The 22,460-nt window shown below is 46.6% G+C and overlaps 1 protein-coding gene across 1 annotated transcript in view; it reads right to left on the bottom strand.

The window, feature by feature from the left end:
* Positions 1-13,965: 13,965 nt before the first annotated feature.
* usp34 (ubiquitin specific peptidase 34) overlaps positions 13,966-22,460 on the bottom strand; it is a 347,321-nt gene continuing 338,826 nt past the window's right edge. The window contains 2 exon segments of the mRNA XM_038808956.1: positions 13,966-15,257; positions 21,322-21,481. Coding sequence (XP_038664884.1) covers positions 14,629-15,257; positions 21,322-21,481 — 789 coding nt within the window. The 3' untranslated portion in view covers positions 13,966-14,628.

Raw genomic sequence — 22,460 nt, 5'->3', positions numbered from 1 at the left:
CCGATGGGCTACATCCTAGAGTTCTGAGGGAGGTGGCTGAAGAAATAGCGGAAGCGTTGGTTGAGATCTTTCATAAATCACTGGAGTCAGGGAAAGTCCCCGACGATTGGAAGATCGCTGTTGTAACCCCCTTGTTCAAGAAAGGATCAAGACAAAAGATGGAAAATTATAGGCCAATTAGCCTAACCTCGGTCGTTGGTAAAATTCTAGAATCGATCGTTAAGGATGAGATTTCTAAATTCTTGGAAGAGCAGGGTCGGATTAGAACAAGTCAACATGGATTTAGTAAGGGGAGGTCGTGCCTGACGAACCTGTTAGAATTCTTTGAGGAGGTGACAAGTATGTTAGACCAGGGAAACCCAGTAGATGTGGTCTATCTGGATTTCCAAAAGGCCTTTGATAAGGTGCCACACAGGAGGCTGCTGAGTAAGGTGAGGGCCCATGGTGTTCGAGGTGAGCTACTGGCATGGGTTGAGGATTGGCTGTCTGACAGAAGGCAGAGAGTTGGGATAAAAGGTTCTTTTTCGGAATGGCAGCCGGTGACCAGCGGTGTCCCACAGGGTTCAGTATTGGGGCCGCAGCTGTTCACCATATATATTAATGATCTGGATGAAGGGACTGGGGGCATTCTAGCGAAGTTTGCCGATGATACAAAGTTAGGTGGTCAGGCAGGTAGTGCTGAGGAAGTGGGGAGGCTGCAGAAGGATCTAGACAGTTTGGGAGAGTGGTGCAGGAAATGGCTGATGAAATTCAACGTGAGAAAATGTGAGGTCTTTCACTTTGGAAAAAAGAATCCAAGCATAGACTACTTTCTAAACAGTGAGAAAATTCATAAAGCCAAAGTACAAAGGGATCTGGGAGTGCTAGTCGAGGATTCCCTAAAGGTAAACATGCAGGTTGAATCTGTGATTAAGAAAGCGAATGCAATGTTGTCATTTATCTCAAGAGGGTTGGAATATAAAAACAGCGATGTGCCACTGAGCCTTTATAAGGCTCTGGTTAGGCCCCATTTGGAGTACTGTGTCCAGTTTTGGGCCCCGCATCTCAGGAAGGACATACTGGCACTGGAGCGTGTCCAGCGGAGATTCACACGGATGATCCCTGAAATGGCGGGTCTAACATATGAGGAACGGCTGAGGATCCTGGGATTGTATTCTTTGGAGTTTAGAAGGTTAAGGGGAGATCTAATAGAAACTTACAAGATAATACATGGCTTAGAAAGGGTGGACGCAAAGAAACTGTTTCCGTTAGGCGAGGAGACGAGGACCTGTGGGCACAGCCTTAGAATTAGAGGGGGTAAATTCAGAACAGAAATGCGGAGACATTTCTTCAGCCAGAGAGTGGTGGGCCTGTGGAATTCATTGCCGCGGAGTGCAGTGGAGGCCAGGACGCTAAATGGCTTCAAGTCAGAGATAGATCAATTCTTGATGTCGCGAGGAATTAAGGGCTACGGGGAGAATGCTGGAAGGTGGAGTTGAAATGCCCATCAGCCATGATTGAATGGCGGAGTGGACTTGATGGGCCGAATGGCCTTACTTCCACTCCTATGTCTTATGGTCTTATGGTCTTAAAGAGTGGGGATAAAGGGGTCTTTTTCTGGATGGCAGCCGGTGACTAGTGGTGTGCCTCAGGGGTCTGTGCTGGGACCACAACTTTTCACAATATACATTAATGATCTGGAAGAAGGAACTGAAGGCACTGTTGCTATGTTTGTAGATGATACAAAGATCTGTAGAGGGACAGGTAATATTTTCTAAATAAGGAATAGCTTAGGAAATCAGAAGCACAAAGGGACTTGGGAGTCCTTGTTCACGATTCTCTTAAGGTTAATGTGTAGGTTCAGTTGGCAGTTAAGGCGGCAAATGCAATGCTAGCATTCATGTCAAGAGGGCTAAAACACAAGACCAGAGATGTACTTCTGAGGCTGAATAAGGCCTTGGTCAGACCCCATTTGGAGTTTTGGGCCCTGTATCGAAGGAAGGATGTGCTGGCCTTGGAAAGAGTCCAGAGGAATGAAGAACTTGTCGTATGAGGAACGTTTGATAACTCTGGGTCTGTACTTACTTCTGTTGTGGGAAAAGTCTTGGAAAGGTTTATAAGAGATAGGATGTATAATCATCTGGAAAGGAATAATTTGATTAGAGATAGTCAACACGGTTTTGTGAAGGGTAGGTCGTGCCTCACAAACCTTATTGAGTTCTTTGAGAATGTGATCAAACAGGTGGATGAGGGTAAAGCAGTTGATGTGGTGTATATGGATTTCAGTATAGCATTTGATAAGGTTTCCCACGGTAGGCTATTGCAGAAAAAACAGAGGCATGGGATTCAGGGTAATTTCGCAGTTTGGATCAGAAATTGGCTAGCTGGAAGAAGACAGAGGGTGGTGGTTGATGGGAAATGTTCAGACTGGAGTCCAGTTACTAGTGGTGTACCACAAGGATCTGTTTTGGGGCCACTGCTGTTTGTCATTTTTATAAATGACCTGGAGGAGGGCGTAGAAGGATGGGTGAGTAAATTTGCAGATGACACTAAAGTCGGTGGAGTTGTGGACAGTGCAGAAGGATGTTACAAGTTACAGAGGGACATAGATAAGCTGCAGAGCTGGGCTGAGAGGTGGCAAATGGAGTTTAATGCAGAAAAGTGTGAGGTGATTCATTTTGGAAGGAATAACAGGAAGACAGAGTACTGGGGTAATGGTAAGATTCTTGGCAGTGTGAATGAGCAGAGCGATCTCGGTGTCCATGTACATAGATCCCTGAAAGTTGCCACCCAGGTTGAGAGGGTTGTTAAGAAGGCGTACAGTGTTAGCTTTTATTGGTAGAGGGATTAAGTTTCGGAGCCATGGGGTCATGTTGCAGCTGTACAAATGCGGCCGCATTTGGAGTATTGCGTGCAATTCTGGTCGGCGTATTACAGTAGTCCCCCTTTATAACGCGGGTGTTGGGGTCCAAGACAGCCGCCCGCGTTGCAACCGAGCCGCGGATATCCACGATGGGGGTTTTAAATTTATTTAAAAATCTATGCTAGCGCTTCCCATTGAGAGTCTACGGGGGGCGGGGGGAGAGGTCAGACCCCCGTAGACTCACAATGGGAAGCGCTAGCATAGATTTTAAAATAAATTTAAAACCCCCATCGTGGATCTAATTAAAACAGTGTCAATTTCAGCGGCCGGCTCACTTTGATCCGGAGAGGGAAGCTGCTCTCTCACTGAAATTGACACTGCCCGCTGCTCTCTCCCTCCAACCCAACTTTTAAGTTTTAACGTTTCTGATTGGAGGGAGAGAGCAGCCGGCAGTGTCAACTTCAGCGGCCGGCTGATTGTTTCAGTGAGAGAGCAGCTTCCCTCTCCGGATCAAAGTGAGCTGGCCGCTGAAATTGACACTGCCGGCTGATTGGAGGGAGAGAGCAGAGAACACAGGAGGAGGTCATACGGGCCTCTGCAAGACCAGCATGGTCTCACATCGCCCCTCCCCTCTGTAGCTGGGGTTCAGGCTGTGGCTGCTGGGGTACAGGCTGTGGTTCCTGGGGTACAGGCCGTGGCTGCTGGGCTTCAGGCTGTGGCTACTGGGGTACTGTGGCTGCTGGGGTACCGGCTGTGGCTGCTGGGGTTCAGGCTGTGGCTACTGGGGTACAGGATGTGGCTGCTGGGGTACAGGCCGTGGCTGCTGGGCTTCAGGCTGTGGCTGCTGGGGTACTGTGGCTGCTGGGGTTCAGGCTGTGGCTGCTGGGGTACAGGCCGTGGCTGCTGGGGTGCAGGTCGTGGCTGCTGAGGTACAGGCTGTGGCTGCTGGGGTACAGGCTGTGGCTGCTGGGGTTCAGGCCGTGGCTGCTGGGGTACAGGCTGTGGCTGCTGGGGTACAGGCTGTGGCTGCTGGGGTACAGGCCGTGGCTGCTGGGGTACAGGCCGTGGCTGCTGGGGTACAGGCTGTGGCTGCTGGGGTACAGGCTGTGGCTGCTGGGGTACAGGCTGTGGCTGCTGGGGTACAGGCCGTGGCTGCTGGGCTTCAGGCTGTGGCTGCTGGGGTACTGTGGCTGCTGAGGTACAGGCTGTGGCTGCTGGGGTACTGATTGGAGGGAGAGAGCAGCGGGCAGTGTCAATTTCAGCGGCCGGAGAGGGAAGCTGCTCTCTCACTGAAGCAATCAGCGGCCGCTGAAATTGACACTGCCGGCTGCTCTCTCCCTCCAATCCAACTTTTAAGTTTTAATGTTTCTGATTGGAGGGAGAGAGCAGCCGGCAGTGTCAATTACAGCGGCCGCTGATTGCTTCAGTGAGAGAGCAGCTTCCCTCTCCGGATCAAAGTGAGCCGGCCGCTGAAATTGACACAACTGACAGTTGGGGTCCATAAGCCCCCCCGCGGTATATCGCGAACCGCGGTATTGCGGAGCGCGGTATAACGGGGGACTACTGTATAGGGAGGATGTGGAAGCATTGGAAAGGGTGCAGAGGAGATTTACCAGAATGTTGCCTAGTATGGAGGGAAGATCTTATGAGGAAAGGCTGATGGACTTGAGGCTGTTTTCGTTAGAGAGAAGAAGGTTAAGAGGTGACTTAATTGAGGCATACAAGATGATCAGAGGATTAGATAGGGTGGACAGTGAGAGCCTTTTTCCTCGGATAGTGATGTCTAGCACGAGGGGACATAGCTTTAAATTGAGGGGAGATAGATACAGGACAGATGTCAGAGGTAGGTTTTTTACTCAGAGAATAGTAAGGGCGTGGAATTCCCTGCCTGCAACAGTAGTGGACTCGCCAACACTAAGGGCATTCAAATGGTCATTGGATAGACATATGGATGATAAGGGAATCGTGTAGATGGGCTTTAGAGTGGTTTCACAGGTCGGCGCAACATTGAAGGCCGAAGGGCCTGTACTGCGCTGTAATGTAATATTCTAATGTACTCGTTGGAGTTTAGAAGGATGAGGGAGGGATCTTATGGAAACTTGCAGAATACTGCGAGGCCTGGACAGAGTGGACGTGGAGAGGATGTTCCCACTTGTAGGAAAAACTAGAACCAGAGGACACCATTTCAAACGAAAGGGACGATCCTTTAAAACAGAGATGAGGAGGAATTTCTTCAGCCAGATGGTGGTGAATCTGTAGAACTCTTTGCCGCAGAAGGCTGTGGAGGCCAATTCATTGAGTGTGTTTAAGACAGAGATAGATAGGTTCATGATTAATAAGGGGATCAGGGGTTATGGGGAGAAGGCAGGAGAATGGGGGATGAAAAAATATCAACCCTGATTGAATGGCGGAGCAGACTCGATGGGCCAAGTGGCCTAATTCTGTCCTATGTCTTATGGTTTTATAAAGCCTACTTCTAATAAACCTTACCCAAACAGAACAAAAACCCGAAGCTCATTACCTACTATGGACTACTATAATGAACTGCAGTCAATCCCTCAACACCGCTCCGGTTAGCTAACTCATCGGTTAGCTTGGCGGCTCCCACCCAGAGTGAAGAGAAATGCCTGCAGGAAAAAAACACGCAAGTATGAAAATCCAGTAAAACATAGTACTCCAACAGGGAGCTATATATTTTCACAACAGTTAGAACATAAACCCACATAAAACTAAACCCCAGACCCAAGCCCAATTTGTAAAATATTCAACCCCCAACAAGAGCATAAAAATGCAAACATGGACAAGGAATCCCAACAATTCCACACATCAACATGCCCATCCTCAATATCCAAAACCGCAATCACCCTGCACCCTGCCCATGCTTCTTTACAAAGGAATCAGCCTCCGCCGGCGTGTCAAAAAATGTATTTTCCCTCAAAAGTCACTCTTAGCTGCGCCGGGTACACCACCCCAAATCGGACTCCACGTTTGTACAGGGTGGCCTTGGCTTTGTTGAACGCAGTCTGCTTCTTCGCCAGCTCCGCTCCCACAATTTGGTAAAACCAACATTTGTAGTCGTAATGCTCCCTCAGCCATCTCAGGACCCCCTTTTTCTTTGAAGCTGTGAAACTTCACAATTACCGCTCGCAGTGGTTCGTCAGGACGAGGCTTCGGTGAGCTTGGTCCAGCTCGGGAGGGAACGCAAGTCCACTGTCCCCCACCATCTTCCTAAGCATCTCCGCAAAATGCTCTGTGGGAGTTGGGCCCTCCAATCCCTCGGGCAGCCTCATAATTTGGTCGTTTTGCCTCCTGGAATGATTCTCCAAATCATTCACTTTGGCCGCCTTATTCGCCTCGGCCATCAGAGACGTCTCTGCTTCCAGAGGGGGAATCTGGTCACTATGCCTCGACAGGACCACCGCCATGCTTTACAATTGTAGCTCCATATGCCTTTACCGTTTTGTTGGTCCTCTCCAACACCAAATAGATGGGAGCCAAGATCCCTTACATAAATTTACGGAGGTCCATTGACACAATCCGCCAGTGTTTATCAAATTCTGTCGCCAAGGTGCGCATAAGCATCTTGGCCGTTAGTGGAGTGGCCGGAATCCCACTGGCTGCCTGTGCCATTTTTTCCACAGCGAGCCCAGAGAGGCCTCCGACTCAGTCGACGAACTTCTACTTTCAGCCTTTTTACCACTGGGTTTCCTGCGCATTTCACCTATTTAAGTTCCTTATCTCATTAAATACGTGGGTTTGTAAATGAAAATATCCCTGAAACTAAGTTAAAAGGCAATACCCTAACGGAACCACATTGTGCACATCTTCCACCGTCAAGAACGCCACTGGAAGTCACCAGAATGGAGTTGACTCAACCAGAGCCTGAAATCCACCTAAAGAATTAGATTAATTGTGTAATAATCATAATATAATAACCCCAAGTATGATTTAGTTTTTCTAAATGTAACATCTCTTGAAAGAAAGCGAGATGAAATGCCATAATAAAGCTGCATAGCATGATCTTGTGAACAGAGATAGGTGCTCAGCAAAGGTTTATACCAACAAAAAGGAAGGACGGTAGAAAGAGGGAAAATCGACCGTGGATATCTACGGAAATAAGGGAGAGTATAAATTGAAGGAAAAAGCATACAAAGTGGGAAAGATTAGTGGGAGACTAGAGGACTGGGAAATCTTTAGGGGGCAACAGAAAGCTACTAAAAAAGCTATAAAGAAGAGTAAGATAGATTATGAGAGTAAACTTGCTCAGAATATAAAAACAGATAGTAAAAGTTTCTACAAATATATAAAACAAAAAAGAGTGGCTAAGGTAAATATTGGTCCTTTAGAGGATGAGAAAGGAGATTTAATAATGGGAGATGAGGAAATGGCTGAGGAGCTGAACAGATTTTTTGGGTCGGTCTTCACAGTGGAAGACACAAATAACATGCCAGTGACTGATAGAAATGAGGCTATGACAGGTGAGGACCTTGAGAGGATTGTTATCACGAAGGAGGTAGTGATGGGCAAGCTAATGGGGCTAAAGGTAGACAAGTCTCCTGGCCCTGATGGAATGCATCCCAGAGTGCTATAAGAGATGGCTAGGGAAATTGCAAATGCACTAGTGATAATTTATCAAAATTCACTAGACTCTGGGGTGGTCCCGGTGGATTGGAAATTAGCAAACGTGACACCACTGTTTAAAAAAGGATGTAGGCAGAGAGCGGGTAATTATAGGTCAGTGAGCTTAACTTCGGTAGTAGGGAAGATGCTGGAATCTATCATCAAGGAAGAAGTAGCGAGGCATCTGGATAGAAATTGTTCCATTGGACAGACACAACATGGGTTCATAAAGGGCAGGTTGTGCCTAACTAATTTAGTGGAATTTTTTGAGGACATTACCAGTGCGGTAGATAACGGGGTGCCATTGGATGTGGTATATCTGGATTTCCAGAAAGCCTTTGACAAGGTGCCACACAAAAGGTTGCTGCATAAGATAAAGATGCATGGCATTAAGGGTAAAGTAGTAGCATGGATAGAGGATTGGTTAATTAATAGAAAGCAAAGAGTGGGGATTAATGGGTGTTTCTCTGGTTGGCAATCAGTAGCTAGTGGTGTCCCTCAGGGATCAGTGTTGGGCCCACAATTGTTCACAATTTACATAGATGATTTGGAGTTGGGGACCAAGGGCAATGTGTCCAAGTATGCAGACGACACTAAGATGAGTGGTAAAGCGAAAAGTGCAGAGGATACTGGACGTCTGCAGAGGGATTTGGATAGGTTAAATGAATGGGCTAGGGTCTGGCAGATGGAATACAATGTGGACAAATGTGAGGTCATCCATTTTGGTAGAAATAACAGCAAACGGATTATTTAAATGATAAAATATTAAAACATGCTGCTGTGCAGAGACACCTGGGTGTGCTAGTGCATGAGTCACAAAACGTCACAAACAGGTGATTAAGGCGGCAAATGGAGGACTTCCGGTTGTGGTGATGTGGAGCTAAGCCACATGCTCGGCAGCTCCCGCTGGTGAGCCGAGGGAGAGCTATGTCTGACCGGCGCAGAGGGAGGGGGAAGACCTCCCAGATTCGGCTGGTCACATGGAACGCGAGGGGGCTGAATGGACCGGTGAAGCGGTCCCGGGTCTTGGCGTATTTGAAGGGGCTGGGAGCGGACGTGGCTATGCTCCAGGAGACGCACCTTAAGGTGGCGGATCAGGTGAGGCTGAGAAGAGGCTGGGTTGGACAGGTGTTTCACTCGGGGCTTGATGCGAAGAATCGAGGGGTGGCGATTTTAGTTGGCAAGAGCTTGTCGTTTGTGGCGTCGAGTGTGGTGGTGGACAGCGGTGGTAGGCTTCAAGGGGAACGGGTGGTGCTGGTTAATGTGTACGCCCCCAACTGGGACGATGCGGGCTTCATGCGGCAAATGTTGAGCCGGATCCCGGACCTGGAGAAGGGGGGCTTGATCTTGGGAGGGGATTTTAATACTGTGTTGGATCCAGCTCTGGATCGTTCGAAGTCTAGGACGGGTAAGACGCCAGCGGCGGCCTCAGTGCTGAGGGGGTTCATGGATCAGATGGGAGGGGTAGACCTTTGGGAGTTTTTTGAGGCCGGGAGGTAGGGAGGTTTCCTTTTTCTCCCATTTCCACAGGCTTATTCCCGAATTGACTTTTTTGTCCTCAGCAGGGCGCTAATCCCGAGAGTGGTGGGGGCGGAGTATTCGGCGATAGTCATATCTGACCACGCTCTGCATTCGGTGGAGGTATGCGGATGTCCCGGAAGAGGGGCTTTTGAGGAAGCGTCGCAGTCTCCAAGCAGAGTTCGATATACTGACCACCCGGAAGGCGGAGGCGCAGTGGAGGAGGGCGTAGGGGGCGGTATATGAGTACGGGGAGAAGGCAAGTCGGATGCTGGCCCACCAGCTCCAGAAGCGGGAGGCAGCGAGAGAGATAGGGGGAGTCACAGATGCAGGGGGGAACCTGGTGCGCAGTGGCAGGGACATTAATGGGGTGTTCAGATCCTTTTACGAGGGGCTGTACCGGTCGGTGCCCCCTAGGGAGGTGGGCGGGATGGACCGCTTTCTGGATAAGCTGGAGTTCCCAAGAGTGGAGGAAGAGTGGGTGGAGGGTCTGGGGGCCCCAATCGAGTTGGAGGAGCTGATGGAGGCGCTGGGGAGCATGCAGACAGGGAAAGCACCGGGACCTGACGGGTTCCCGGTGGAGTTTTATAAGAAGTTCTCAGACCTGCTGGGCCCGCTGCTAGTGAGGACCCTGAATGAGGCGAGGGAGGCAGGGGGCTTTGCCCCCGACGATGTCTAGAGCAATAATCTCACTGATCCTGAAGCGGGATAAGGGCCCCCTCCAGTGTGGGTCTTACAGGCCGATATTGCTCCTCAACGTGGACGCAAAGTTGATGGCTAAGGTACTGTCCAGGAGGGTGGAAGATGTGGTCCCGATGGTTATCCATGAGGACCAAACGGGGTTTGTGAAGGGGAGGCAGCTGAATGTTAATATGCGGCGGCTTCTTAATGTTATGATGATGGCGCGGCGGATGGGGAGGCGGAAATAGCATCGATGGATGTGGAGAAGGCCTTTGATAGGGTGGAGTGGAGCTACCTGTGGGAGGTGTTGAGGAGATTTGGGTTTGGTGGGGGATTCATTAGCTGGGTGAGGCTGCTGTATAGTGCCCCGGTAGCGAGCGTGGTGACGAATGGGAGGAGGTCGGAGGACTTTCGGCTGTCCCGGGGGACGATGCAGGGGTGCCCCTTGTCTCCCCTGCTCTTCGCGTTAGCGATTGAGCCCTTGGCCATGGCGCTGAGGGATTCAAAGAACTGGAGGGGGATTGTGCGGGGGGTGGGGGAGGAGCACCGGTTGTCACTGTATGCGGATGATTTACTGTTGTACTTTGTGGATCCAGCGGGAGAGGGGGGGGGGGGGATGCCAGAGGTGTTGAGGATACTTGGGGAGTTTGGGGATTTTTCATGCTATAAGCTCAACGTGGGGAAGAGTGAGCTGTTTGTGCTGCACCTGGGGCACCAGGAGAGGGAGATAGGAGAGCTCCCGTTGAAGAGGGCGGAGAGGAGCTTTAGATATCTTGGTGTCCAGATAGCTAGGAGCTGGGGGGCCCTGCACCGGCTAAACTTTTCGAGGCTGGTGGAACAGATGGAGGAGGAGGTTAGGAGGTGGGATGCGCTGCCACTCTCTTTGGCGGTTAAGATGTCAGTTAAGATGACGGTGCTCCCGAGGTTTTTGTTTCTCTTCCAGTGCCTCCCCATATTGATTCCGAAGGCTTTTTTTAGGAGGGTTAATAAGAGTATTCTGGGGTTCGTGTGGGCGCGGAAGACCCCGAGAGTGAGGAGGGTATTCCTGGGGCAAGGCAGGGAGGTAGGTGGTTTGGCGTTGCCCAACTTGTGTGGGTATTACTGGGCTGTGAATGTGGCAATGATTCTTAGGTGGGTGATGGAGGGGGTTGGTGCCGCATGGAAGAGGTTGGAGGTGGCGTCCTGTGTGGGTACGAGTTTGGAGGCATTGGTGACGGCCCCGCTCCCACTCCCCCCGGCAAGATATTCCACGAGTCCAGTAGTGGTGGCTTCCCTCAAAATTTGGGGGCAGTGGAGGCGGCATGGGGGGGGGGGGGGGGGGGGAGTGAAGGCCTCGGTGTGGACCCCAACACGGGGCAACCACCGGTTTGCACCAGGGAGAATAGATGGTGGGTTTTTGAGCTGGCATAGGGCAGGCATCAGGCGGATGGGGGACCTTTTCCTCGAAGGGAAGTTTGCGACTTTAGAGGAGTTGGAGGGGAAGTGGGGCCCCCCCCCCTGGGAATACTTTCAGGTATATGCAGATTAGGGCGTTTGTTAAGCGGCAGGTGGCAGAGTTCCCGCTACTGCCGCCTAGGGGGGTGCAGGATAGGGTGCTCTCGGGGACGTGGGTAGGTGAGGGTAGGATCTCGGCAAATTATCAGGTGATGCAGGAGGAGGAGGAGGCCTCGGTGGAAGAGCTGAAAGCGAAGTGGGAGGAGGAGCTAGGGGAGGAGATCGATGAGGGGACGTAGGCGGACGCCCTGGGGAGGGTGAACTCGTCCTCTTCTTGCGCACGGCTCAGCTTAATTCAGCTGAAGGTGCTGCATAGGGCGCACATGAGTGGGGCCAGGCTGAGTCGGTTCTTTGGGGGTGAGGACAGGTGTGGGAGGTATTCGGGAGGCCTGGTGAACCACACCCACATGTTCTGGATGTGTCCGGCATTAGCGGGGTTTTGGAAGGGGGTGGCGGGGACTTTGTCCAAGGTGGTCGGTTCCAGGGTGGAACCGGGCGGGTGGTCGCGATCTTTGGGGTAGCATCGGAGCCGGGAGTGCAGGAGGCAAGAGAGGCCGGTATCCTGGCCTTTGTGTCTCTAGTAGCCCGGCGGAGGATTCTTTTACAGTGGAGGGACGCAAAGCTCCCGAGCCCGGAGGCCTGGATTAATGACATGGCCGGGTTCATTAGGCTGGAGGGGGCAGGTTTGCCCTGAGAGGGTCGGTACAAGGGTTCTTCCGGCGGTGGCAGCCTTTTCTCGATTTTCTGGCGGAGGGTTAGAGGGTGGTCAATCTCAGCAGCAACCGGGGAAGGGGGGGGGGTTCTTTCTGTTTATTTCCATACCTTGTTTATTTTATTGTTGGGAGAAAATTTGTTGTTGAAAAATCTGAATAAAAATTAGTTTAAAAAAAGGCAAATGGAATTTTGTTCTTCATTGCTAGAGGGATGGAGTTTAAGACTAGGGAGGTTATGCTGCAATTGTATAAGGTGTTAGTGAGGCCACACCTGGAATATTGTGTTTAGTTTTGATCTCCTTACCTGAGAAGGACGTACTGGCACTGGAGGGTGTACAGAGGAGATTCACTAGGTTAATCCCAGAACTGAAGGGGTTGGATAACAAGGAGAGGTTGAGTAGACTGGGACTGTACTCATTGGAATTTAGAAGGATGAGGGGGGATCTTATAGAAACATATAAAATTATGAAGAATAGATGCGGGCGGGTGAAAGCAGAACTAGGGGGCATAGCCTCAAAATAAGGGGAAGTAGATTTAGGACTGAGTTTAGGAGGAACTTCTTCACCCAAAGGGTTGTGAATCTATGGAATTCCTTGCCCAGTGAAGCAGTAGAGGCTCCTTCATTAAATGTTTTTAAGAAAAAGATAGATATTTTTTTGGAGAATAAAGGGACTAAGGGTTATGGTGTTCGGGCCGGAAAGTGGAGCTGAGTCCACAAAAGATCAGCCATGATCTCATTGAATGGCGGAGCAAGCTCGAGGGGCCAGATGGCCTACTTCTGCTCCTAGTTCTTATGTCCGTAAGACATGGGATTGATATATAAAGACCACATACTCAGAAGATTAATATTTGAGAATGCTGCAGATTGAGATTCTTTGTTTCGAAAAGGATACAAACCTTAAAGTTGCAGGTCCAGCTCAGATTGCGTGTGAGTGTGTGTTTGTGTGCGTATGTGTGTGTAGGCTTACTCCCTCCTTGGCCCCTTTTCAGATTACCACTCTGTGGAGGATCCTTTCAGTAACAGATTCTCCAAAAGCTTGGTCATCAGCACTTGAAGATTTTCTGGAACAGGTAAAATATAAATAGCTTTTATTTTGCAGCACAATATGGTCAATACAATTGAACTAATTTAATCCCCCCCTCCCTCCCAATCTTGCAGTACTAATAAAATTCAAATTACAACTTGGTTAAGTTATTAATGTTGCATCTTGTTTTCTTGGATGGAAACACATTTCTAAATTGTGACTGCATATTTGATAAAAAGTTTAAAGTAACTCTTTACCCATACTTGCCTTTTCTCCTTCATTTTAACGGTACATTCTGATTCATTTTATGTAGATCAGAAAATGTAGCACACGCCTTCTCATTCCTCAGGAGGTAGTTTCGTCGATTCTGGAATATTGCACCGTGTGTGATGCCCTTTACCTACTGGGTTATTCTTCTGCATATAATTGCCACATCAAAAGTTTAGTTAACTTTGCATCTTGCTGTTTATTCAGAAAAGATGCTGATGCAAACTCTCCATTGTGCCTAATGTGAAAATTGATACATTTGTCAGCTATATTACACAACACAGGAATGTGGATAAGACTTTCTCACAATGCATCAAGCATGCTCTAAATACCTATATATAGGGAATGCTTTCTGAGTCCCCCCCTCAGAAAGCGTCAACATTAAATGTGTTAAGACCATGGTCACTTTCAGTGCCTGTCCAAGTTTCTCTTACAATGCAGTTGTTGGAAAGACAGAGTATTACAGTAGTGTCAGGAAGCGGCAGGGTGAATGATAACTGGCTTAGCGCTTTTAGTAGAGTAGCAATGAACCTTTAGTGTTGGGTTAAATCCATAATAGCACTTTAAAAACCTATTAAGCCTACCTTTTGTTTGAATATCAATGTAAAATTACTCGTCAAATGGCTAAACACTATGGTCTTCGGTGTGTTCATTACAATGTAACATGGAAAATTAGACCGTATCAGCCAGAAGAAAATTTAATTTGTGATGATCAAGATATGAATCCAATACCTACTTTATTCCTTTGTGCAGAGTAGTTGGCAGTTAATTTTATGTATATAATAAAACATTCTTGAGAACAAGATAAAGTTCTAATTTTTATTTTGTGTGCTTTATTTCCGCCATGGGAAACCTGTCAGATAAAGCACCTTATTTATGCCAGTCAATGTCTACAGAGGATTCTTAACAGAATCAAATTAATCGTGGTTGGTTTAGTATACAAGTAAACAACTTAATTTGGATAATAGAACCACGGAGATTTGAGGCAAAGTTGCCTCCTTAATAGAGTACAAAAACCGGCAACAAAAGACACAATATTATACACAGTAAAAATGCAATATCTTTAAATTACATCATACAATATGAAGAACAAAAATCTCTGTAACCCTTCACCCGAAGATACACCTCAAATCTGGATGAAAAGCCACAACAAATTACTTCTATGTAAAAGCTGACCATTAATATGATTGCCCTTGAGAAATGTGCTGCTGTAAATGCCTTTGTTTTAAGTTACCTAGAAATTTGTGTTTAGATTTCCACTTATCACATCTTCAAGCGCATAACCTAACACACTGGATTTCTCTCACGGCTGAGATGCTTCTTCATACAAACAACTAACAGGCATTCAAGCAGAAAAATGTCACTTGACAGTGAAGCACAAAGCATCAGATCCAACAGGCAAAACAGAATTAAACGAAAACTCAAACTGTATTTAAAAAAGACAAAACTAGTCATGCTAGTAGTCTCATCAAGAAGTGGGTTGATTCCCTCTGCTCAATATTCTTGTGACTGCACTAATCGTGGATTCAATGGTCCTGCACAAATTATCTAAAAGATCCTGCTGCTGCATATTAAAGAGTCCTCTGGAATGGGTACAGCTGTTGGATAAACTGGTCTCTGGGTCGAAAGGTAGATTTTGAGTCTCACAGTTCCGAAGGTCAGTCAGGTCAGATAAAACTGTAGCAACAGGTGGTGGTGTAGAGGGAGAGTCAGAGTCATCTTCATTCACACTAGCTTCCTTTTCAGAACTTAGTAGTTCCTTCACGCCTTTGCAATCCTCCACTGAATCCTCCCCTTGCAACTGTTCTAGAGTGTCCTGGGGCTTGTTGCTGATTAATGTTTCATGTGTACTTGAAGAAAGTTCCATTTTATCTTCTTTCACAGAAATTGGATCAGGGGTTGGTGGGTCATGTTCAGTGCCTGGATCAATGACTGCTGAGTCTCTAGTCTCCGTGTCTGAGGTACTGGCTGGGGTTAATGCCTCTCTAGGTTCTGTCCTAGTGTCACTAGGCGTGCTATGTCCAGTGCTGTTGTCCAGAGGATGTTCTTCATCGCTGCTAACACGCCTCCTTTTCACAGGAGTGGCTCCTTCATCATCTGCAAAAGGGGAGAAAAGTTAAAATTTGTCTGTATTTAATATGAAAACATTGGGAAATAATGATTAAGGTTTCTAGGACAGGGATTGAAGGGGGATGGGAACTTGAGGGGAAATTCAGAGGGGAAAAACTGGCAGTGGAGTTCTCCAGGGGTCAGTCTTGGGACACTTGTTTTTCCTGATACATATTAATAAACTAGACTGTGTTCAGGGCATGATTTCGAAATTTGCAGATGATATGAAGATTGGAAACATGGTGATGAGGATAGTCTTGAACTTTAAAAGCATATAGAACTGTTGGTGGATTGGGCGGCACGGTGGCGCAGTGGTTAGCACTGTTGCCTCACAGCGCCACGGACCCGGGTTCAATGTGTGGAATTTGCACATTCTCCCCGTCTGTGTGGGTCTCACCCTACACAACAAAGATGTGCAGGGTAGGTGAATTGGCCACACTAAATTGCCCCTTAGTTGGAAACATTTAAAAGATTAAAAAATAAATAAATATAAGACATGTTGGTGAATTAGGAAGACAAATGGAAGTTAAACACAGAGAAATGTGAGGTGGTTCATTTTGGCAGTAAGAATATGGAGAGACAGTACAACACAAGGGGAGAAACTCTAAAAGAGGTGCAGGAACAGAGGCACCTCGCTGTATATGTACGTAAGTCATTGACTGAAGATGACAGGGCATGTTGACAGAGCAGTTGATAAAGCATATAGTATCTTCGGCTTTATTAATAAGGGCATTGAGTACAAGAGTAAGGAGGTCATGTTGAACTTGTATAAGACATTAGTTGGACCTCAAGTACAGCTCCCGGTTCTGGTCACCATTCTGCAGGAAGGATGTGAAGGCATTGGAGAGAGTACAGAGGAGACTCACAAGAATAATTCCAGAAATAAAGAACTGTGGCTACGAGGATAGATTTGAGAGGTTGGGACTGGATTCTTTGGAGAAAGGAAATCTCAGAGGAGACTTGTTAGAGGTATTCAAGATCTTGAGGCAGGGTAAATAGTGAGACTGTCCCCACTCAAGAACTAGAGAGCACAAAGTCAAAATAATTGGCAAAATAAGTACAAAAGTGAGGTGAGGGTAGTTGGAGTCCAAAATAACTTCCGGAGAGCGTGATGGAGGCAGGTTCCGAGTTATTCAAAATGGAATTAGATTGCTATCTGAAATTAAATAATGTGCAAGGTTACTGGCATAAGGGAGTGGCACTAGGTAGAATGCTGTCAGACAGCTAGTGCTGACTTGATGGGCCAAATGGCTTCCTTCTGCAATGTAAAGATTCAGTGACTCTGGGTTACATATTGATTGTAAAATTCTTCGGATGCAAATATATTATTTTTCTTACAGAAGCCGACACAACAGCCTCTGGTTTAGCAAAGAGAACCAAAGTCTTAAAGAAGCTGTGAGCCACGGTCTCTTTTGTTATGAAAACAAAGGTAGTTGAGGGATTTATAATTGTATTGGTAAACATTCGAAAGAAGGTATAGTTTTGAGTGCGTTTAATTTAATGTTTTTGTACCTGGAAGGGTAAAACATATAGTTAGATTCATGCTGGACAAAGGTGTTTGCATTTGTGGGGGTTGGTTACATTTCAACTTTGTTTCTATTGTGCTCAGAGAGGCCCAAGGCACGAAGAAAAAAAAGTAATAAGTATGTGGGACGCTTCGTAACTGGGGCCTTGTAAGGCAGAGAAGCTTTGAAGTTTTAGTTTAGCTAATTTGATTGCAGTTGGAGATAGATAGTGAGAGAAAGACTGTTCTCACAGCTCTGCTGCAAGTAGTTGGTTTAAAAGGCTAAAGAAGGAACAACTCTCTCAGGCTAGCTAGAAGAAAAGCCATACCATGGAGTAATGTTAAGAAAAGAGATGCCGGAAACCTAAAGCCCAGCCAGCAAAGGAAACTAGACAAATGAAGAGAAGTTTCCAAGAAGTCTGGAGTTAAGTGAACAGAGACCAAGGTACTGCTTAGAAGAATTCAAGGAAGAGTAAACAGTGTTCTGAGTTAAAGAGACAATTGCAGTAGCCAGATTTAAAGTGGATCAGCAGCCTTCAAAGGTACAACAAACATCTGATGTTATTTTAATACGGTCTGGGAATCGAGCGTTAAAGCAATTGTGAGTTGTTTGTACAGTAGTCAAGACAAAGAAATCTAAAGGGATTGGTGCAAAATTCTGGACTGGATTCAATGGTAAAAGTGGAGCGTAAGCTTTGTTTAAAAATGCCATTTGGTAAACCTGGTCTGGATTTTGGAATGCACACCATTAAGGGAAAGCATTATTATGAGAGAAGGTTTTAAAGCGTGTTTTTGGAAGTGGAGTTTGGAAACTCCCATGTGATCATCATCTGGAGATGATTCTGAGGAGATATCCACAAACGTTAACTTGGGGCTCAGAGTGGAGAGTGTACTTGCCCACAGTCATCTTGTGTTCTTAAAAGGAGCTTTGTGTTAATTATACCATTGTAGATGAAGATATATTTTGTAATCAGGGTTAATCTTAAAACCTGGGGGTACTTGTTAAGGTGGGGTAGGGGGGGTTTGTAACAGCATATTGTATCATTTTCCAATTTTTTCAGGTTTAATAGATGTTTTATTGTGTGGTGTTAAAACAAATTAGCAATCCTATGACTCTCTTCCTCTACTTTTTATGGGGGGAGAAAAATTACAGTCTTCTTTGCCAGGATCCCATTCTATGATCGTCCCGTCCATTTATAACATCAACTGGGATTGTAACACTGCCAATAATAATTGATAGTTGCTTCAGGTATGATTAGTGACAAAACGTTAATTTGAGGACCGGAAAGAAGTCAAGATACTTTTTCACAGCTCTCCTCAATGTTACTTTTGTGGCAAGAGGTATTGACTGATGCACTGATGCATAGGAAGCCCCACTCTCCTGAATTTAGTTGATTTAAGCTTAAGATTGGATTCTTTCACAGGAATCTTGTCTTGCATGAAGTGGATTCAGGGCACTTTGTAGCTTTCATCAACGGGGTGTGTGGTGGTGGTAGTTGGTGGGGGGCAGGGTTGGTTATGTCTATTACTGAAAGTAATTCCATTAGTTCCTTCTCAACTAACAGACTTATCTAACTATCTTGCACCAGGACAAAAAAGGGCTTGTTTAGCTCAGTGGGCTAGACAGCTGGTTTGTGATGCAGAACAGGGCCAGCAGCACGGGTTCAATTCCCATTCCAGCTTACCCGAACAGGCGCCTGAATGTGGCGACTTGGGGCTTTTCACAGTAACTTCATACTTGTGACAATAAAAGGTTGTTATTATTACCTGGCATTCTATCCAATCATGCTTTAGGTCAAGTACAAAAATGCTGCATTTAATGCCAAAAGACTGGGCTCCTAAGCAATTATGTCGCTTTAAAATTTTGTTTATATACATCAACAGAGATTAGTTCTAGCACTTTTAAACATTTGAATACATTTCTAATAGCTACAACCTTCTATGTTGGAAAAGCATGGGCGTGATTCTCCCATCGGGTGGCTAAGGGCCGACGCCACGTAAAAACGGGAGTGTTTTACTCCGGCGTCCGTCCTGAGATCCGATTCTCCGGGCCACAGTGGGATAGCACGGGGCCGCTCCAGCCGCCGATCCCGGCGTGAACCCAGCACCGCGGGCTCCGCGCATGAGCAGTTGGGCCGGCGCCAACTAGCGCATGCGCAATAGCCTTCTTCCCCGCACCGGCCCCGATGCCAAATGGTGCAGGGCTACAGGAGCCGGCGCAGAGGAAAGGAGGCCCCAGACAGAGAGGCCACCCGTCGATCGGTGGGCCCCAATCGCGGGCCAGGCCACTATGGAGGCCCCCCCCCCGCGAGGTCGGACCACGCCCAACAGGCCGCCCCCGGACCCTTCAACGCCAACGTCCCGCTGGCTCAGAAGATGTTAGAACGACGCCGGCGTGACTCGGCTTTTTGTTGACTGCCGCTCGGCCCATCCGAGCCGGAGAATCGGCGCGCCGACCCGTGCCGGAGAGTCGCGCATACCCCGGCCAGCGCCGCACCAACCACGCCGGTCCCAGTGGCGCTGATCGCGTCCCAGCAACGGGGCGTCGTGGCGCGATTCGCGCGGCGCCGATTCTCCGACCGGGCGGGGGGTTGGAGAATTCCGCCTCATATTTGTTGTTAGATGTACTTTAAAATGCATATGCACAGCACTAGCAGGAATATCTGCTGGAAAAGGAGTACCCTGGTAATTGAAGTAACTCATTAGGTAATTATATCATAAAGTTTCAAACAATACAGCTTTAGTGGATACATGTTTTGCTACAGCATAAAACCCTGGTAAGGCCACATCTGGAGTACTGTGAACAGCAAGGGGCGCAGTTTAGGAAGGATAATTGGATTTGGAAGGAATGCAGCCTTGCCTTATCAAAAGAATACCTAGTCTCCAGGATTAAATTGCAAGAAGAGTTTAGGCAAACTAGAGTTATTTTCCCTTGAATTTTGATAGTTTAGGGGTGATTTGATAGATGATTTCAAGATATTAAAGGGAACACCTAAGTAGATAGAAACAATAAATCCTCTGGCTGGGGAGGTCTCGTCAGAGTCTAAATATTACAGCCATGCCTTTCAGAAGTGAAATTAGGAAACCCTTTTGACATAAAGTGTGGAAGTAATTTGGAACTCTCTTCGCCAACTGGCAAATTATGCTAGATCAACTGATAATTTTAAATTTGAGATTAATAGATTTTTGTTACCCAAAAGTATTAAGGGGTAAAGGACAAAGGCAGTTACGAAGAGTTAGATTGCAGATCTGTCACGATCTCACTGAATGGAGGAACAGGCTTGAGGGATTAAATAGCTTATTCCTGTTCCTTTTTTTCTACCACTAACTTCAGTAAGCACACCAAATATATTCAATGCCACAGATATTTTGAGTTGGATTATTTTAGATAGAATTTTATTTTATCTTTACTTGCACATGTTATAAAGGAAGTGTATATTTTTATGTAGAAACATAGGAAATAGGAGCAGCAGCACGTCATTTGAACCTGCTCAGCCATTCAACGTGATCATGGCTGATCATCTAACACAGTAACCTGTTCCGGTTTCCCTCCCATATCTTTTGATTTCTTTAGCCCCAAGAAGTATCTCTAACTTCTTCTTGAAAACATACAATGTTTTGGCTTCAACTGCTTCCTGCAGTAGCGAATTCTGGTTTAGAAACTTCTCCTCATCTCAGTCTTAAATAGTTACCCCATATCTTTACTGTGATCCCTGGTTCTGGGCTGCCTGCCATCAGGAACATCTTTCCAGCATCTTCAGAAGTGCGGGAGAAACACATTGACACATTAAAATTTATTCTGCTTTATGGTTTCACTAGGTAGCCGTTCTTGTCTGACTGTGGCTAGACTAATGTTGTTGGTTTCTTTCTTGTGCTCCACCAGTGTTATTCTCCTGTGGGTGGCTCGGGTGCTTTTGGAGGAGAGCTTTGTTGAATATGTCCCTGAAATATAGATCCCAAATGTTCCAGCATTTCTGGATTTGGAGTCTCTCTCGTCTTACTATTTATTTTGGAGCAGGCGTACAGCAGTACAAAGAGGTGGACCTTCTTGGAGAAAGCTGCAAGAGCTGGATTACCCTCTGTACTGCAAGGGGCTATTATTTCCAGTGAGTAAAAAGGTCTGAAAAGATAAAATTCTCTAGTTTATATGTGATTGTGTGGACCTCAAGTATGAAACAGTTAGCCTGTAAAGATAATCATGTCAATAAAAGTAACACTTGGTAAAGCATACAAATCCATCTAAAATATGGTAGTACTGTACTGATTTTTAAAATAATTTTAAGAACCAAATTTTCTTTTTTTCAATTATGGGGCAATTTAGCGTGGCCAATTCACCTACCCTGCACATCTTTTGATTGCGGGGGTGAGACCTACGCAAACGCGGGGAGAATATGCAAACTCCACATGGACAGTGACCGGAAGCCGGGATCGAACTGTGAAGCAGCAGTGATGAGAATATTCATAACCCTTGTGGTATTACTTCAAAGGCAAAATCAAAATTATTTGACAGAGTCGAAATAAATTTTCTAAATAATCCATTACACACACCTTTTGTCTTTCTTTCCTTTGCTTCCTGTTCCTGTAGTGCACTTCTCTGTTGCTGACAAGTTCTACACTTATGCAATAAATCCTGTAATGTCTGGATTAGAGCCGCATCCAGTAGTTTGGGTGTGTGTATGGAAAGCAGTAAGGCAAGAGCTCGAAGATCCTGTAAATAAGAAAACAAATCACAGCTTGTCTACCAATCTTTTTTTTTATTGCAGTATGCAACCAGTTGTTTAGGAACCGGGTTGAGAATGTCCAAACCCACATTTCATGATGGAGACTCAAAAACAGGGACACGATTTGGTATGTATTGAAATGAAATTAAATGAAAATCGCTTATTGTCACAAGTAGGCTTCAAATGAAGTTACTGCGAAAAGCCCCTAGTCGCCATATTCCGGCGCCTGCTCGGTTTTGTTATACTCTCATTAATGCCAGTCAGAACTTGTGCCATGAGTATAAATGCGATGTGGGTGTAAAACAGTGTGGGAGTTGGAAAAGGTGAATCTCATCGGCGAGATCTCATTTTCCAAATCTAGCAACGGGAATGTAACGTGGTTCCCCCACCCAGAAAGGTCGGGAACCTCATTTAAATAAATTATAATGGAATTTAAGTGCTTCACCGCCACTTTTTCACTCCATTTGGGATCTCACCCCTCACAAAAGTATCATATTGGCAAGTTTACAACTAATTTTTATAAACAGGAACCAGGTGGATAGAACCTGTCTGGGGCGCACAGGTAAGTATAGCCTCTGGGGAGAGGGGGACATGGCTGGCCGGCACCCTGCCCAGCATTACTGTTTTATTCCGGCCCTGCCAGCAAAACGCCATGGACCATGCCTGCAGATTTGTTCTGCACAAGATAGTGAGAAAAGCCGTGCAGCCCGCCAGTTTTCTCCTCTCAGCGAGCACCCTGTGCAGAAAATGAAAAATGTTGCCCAAGGCCTACAATTAATCAACATAAAAACAGCACTGAATATAATTCATACCAAGGGCCTAGTCATTAATTAATTCACAATCTGAACATGACCTGAACCATTCAGGTTCCTGGTTTAAAAAATTCAGACTGTGAAGACTGACAGTATTAGCTCTGAAAATCTACATGGAGGTGGCACGTTGTGAGCAGCACGGTAGCACAAGTGG

The sequence above is a fragment of the Scyliorhinus canicula genome, chromosome 1, assembly GCF_902713615.1.
Source record: "Scyliorhinus canicula chromosome 1, sScyCan1.1, whole genome shotgun sequence".
Classification (NCBI taxonomy): Eukaryota; Metazoa; Chordata; class Chondrichthyes; order Carcharhiniformes; family Scyliorhinidae; genus Scyliorhinus; species Scyliorhinus canicula.
Note: the sequence above shows the minus strand (reverse complement) of the source record. Positions and strands in the feature narration are given on the sequence as shown.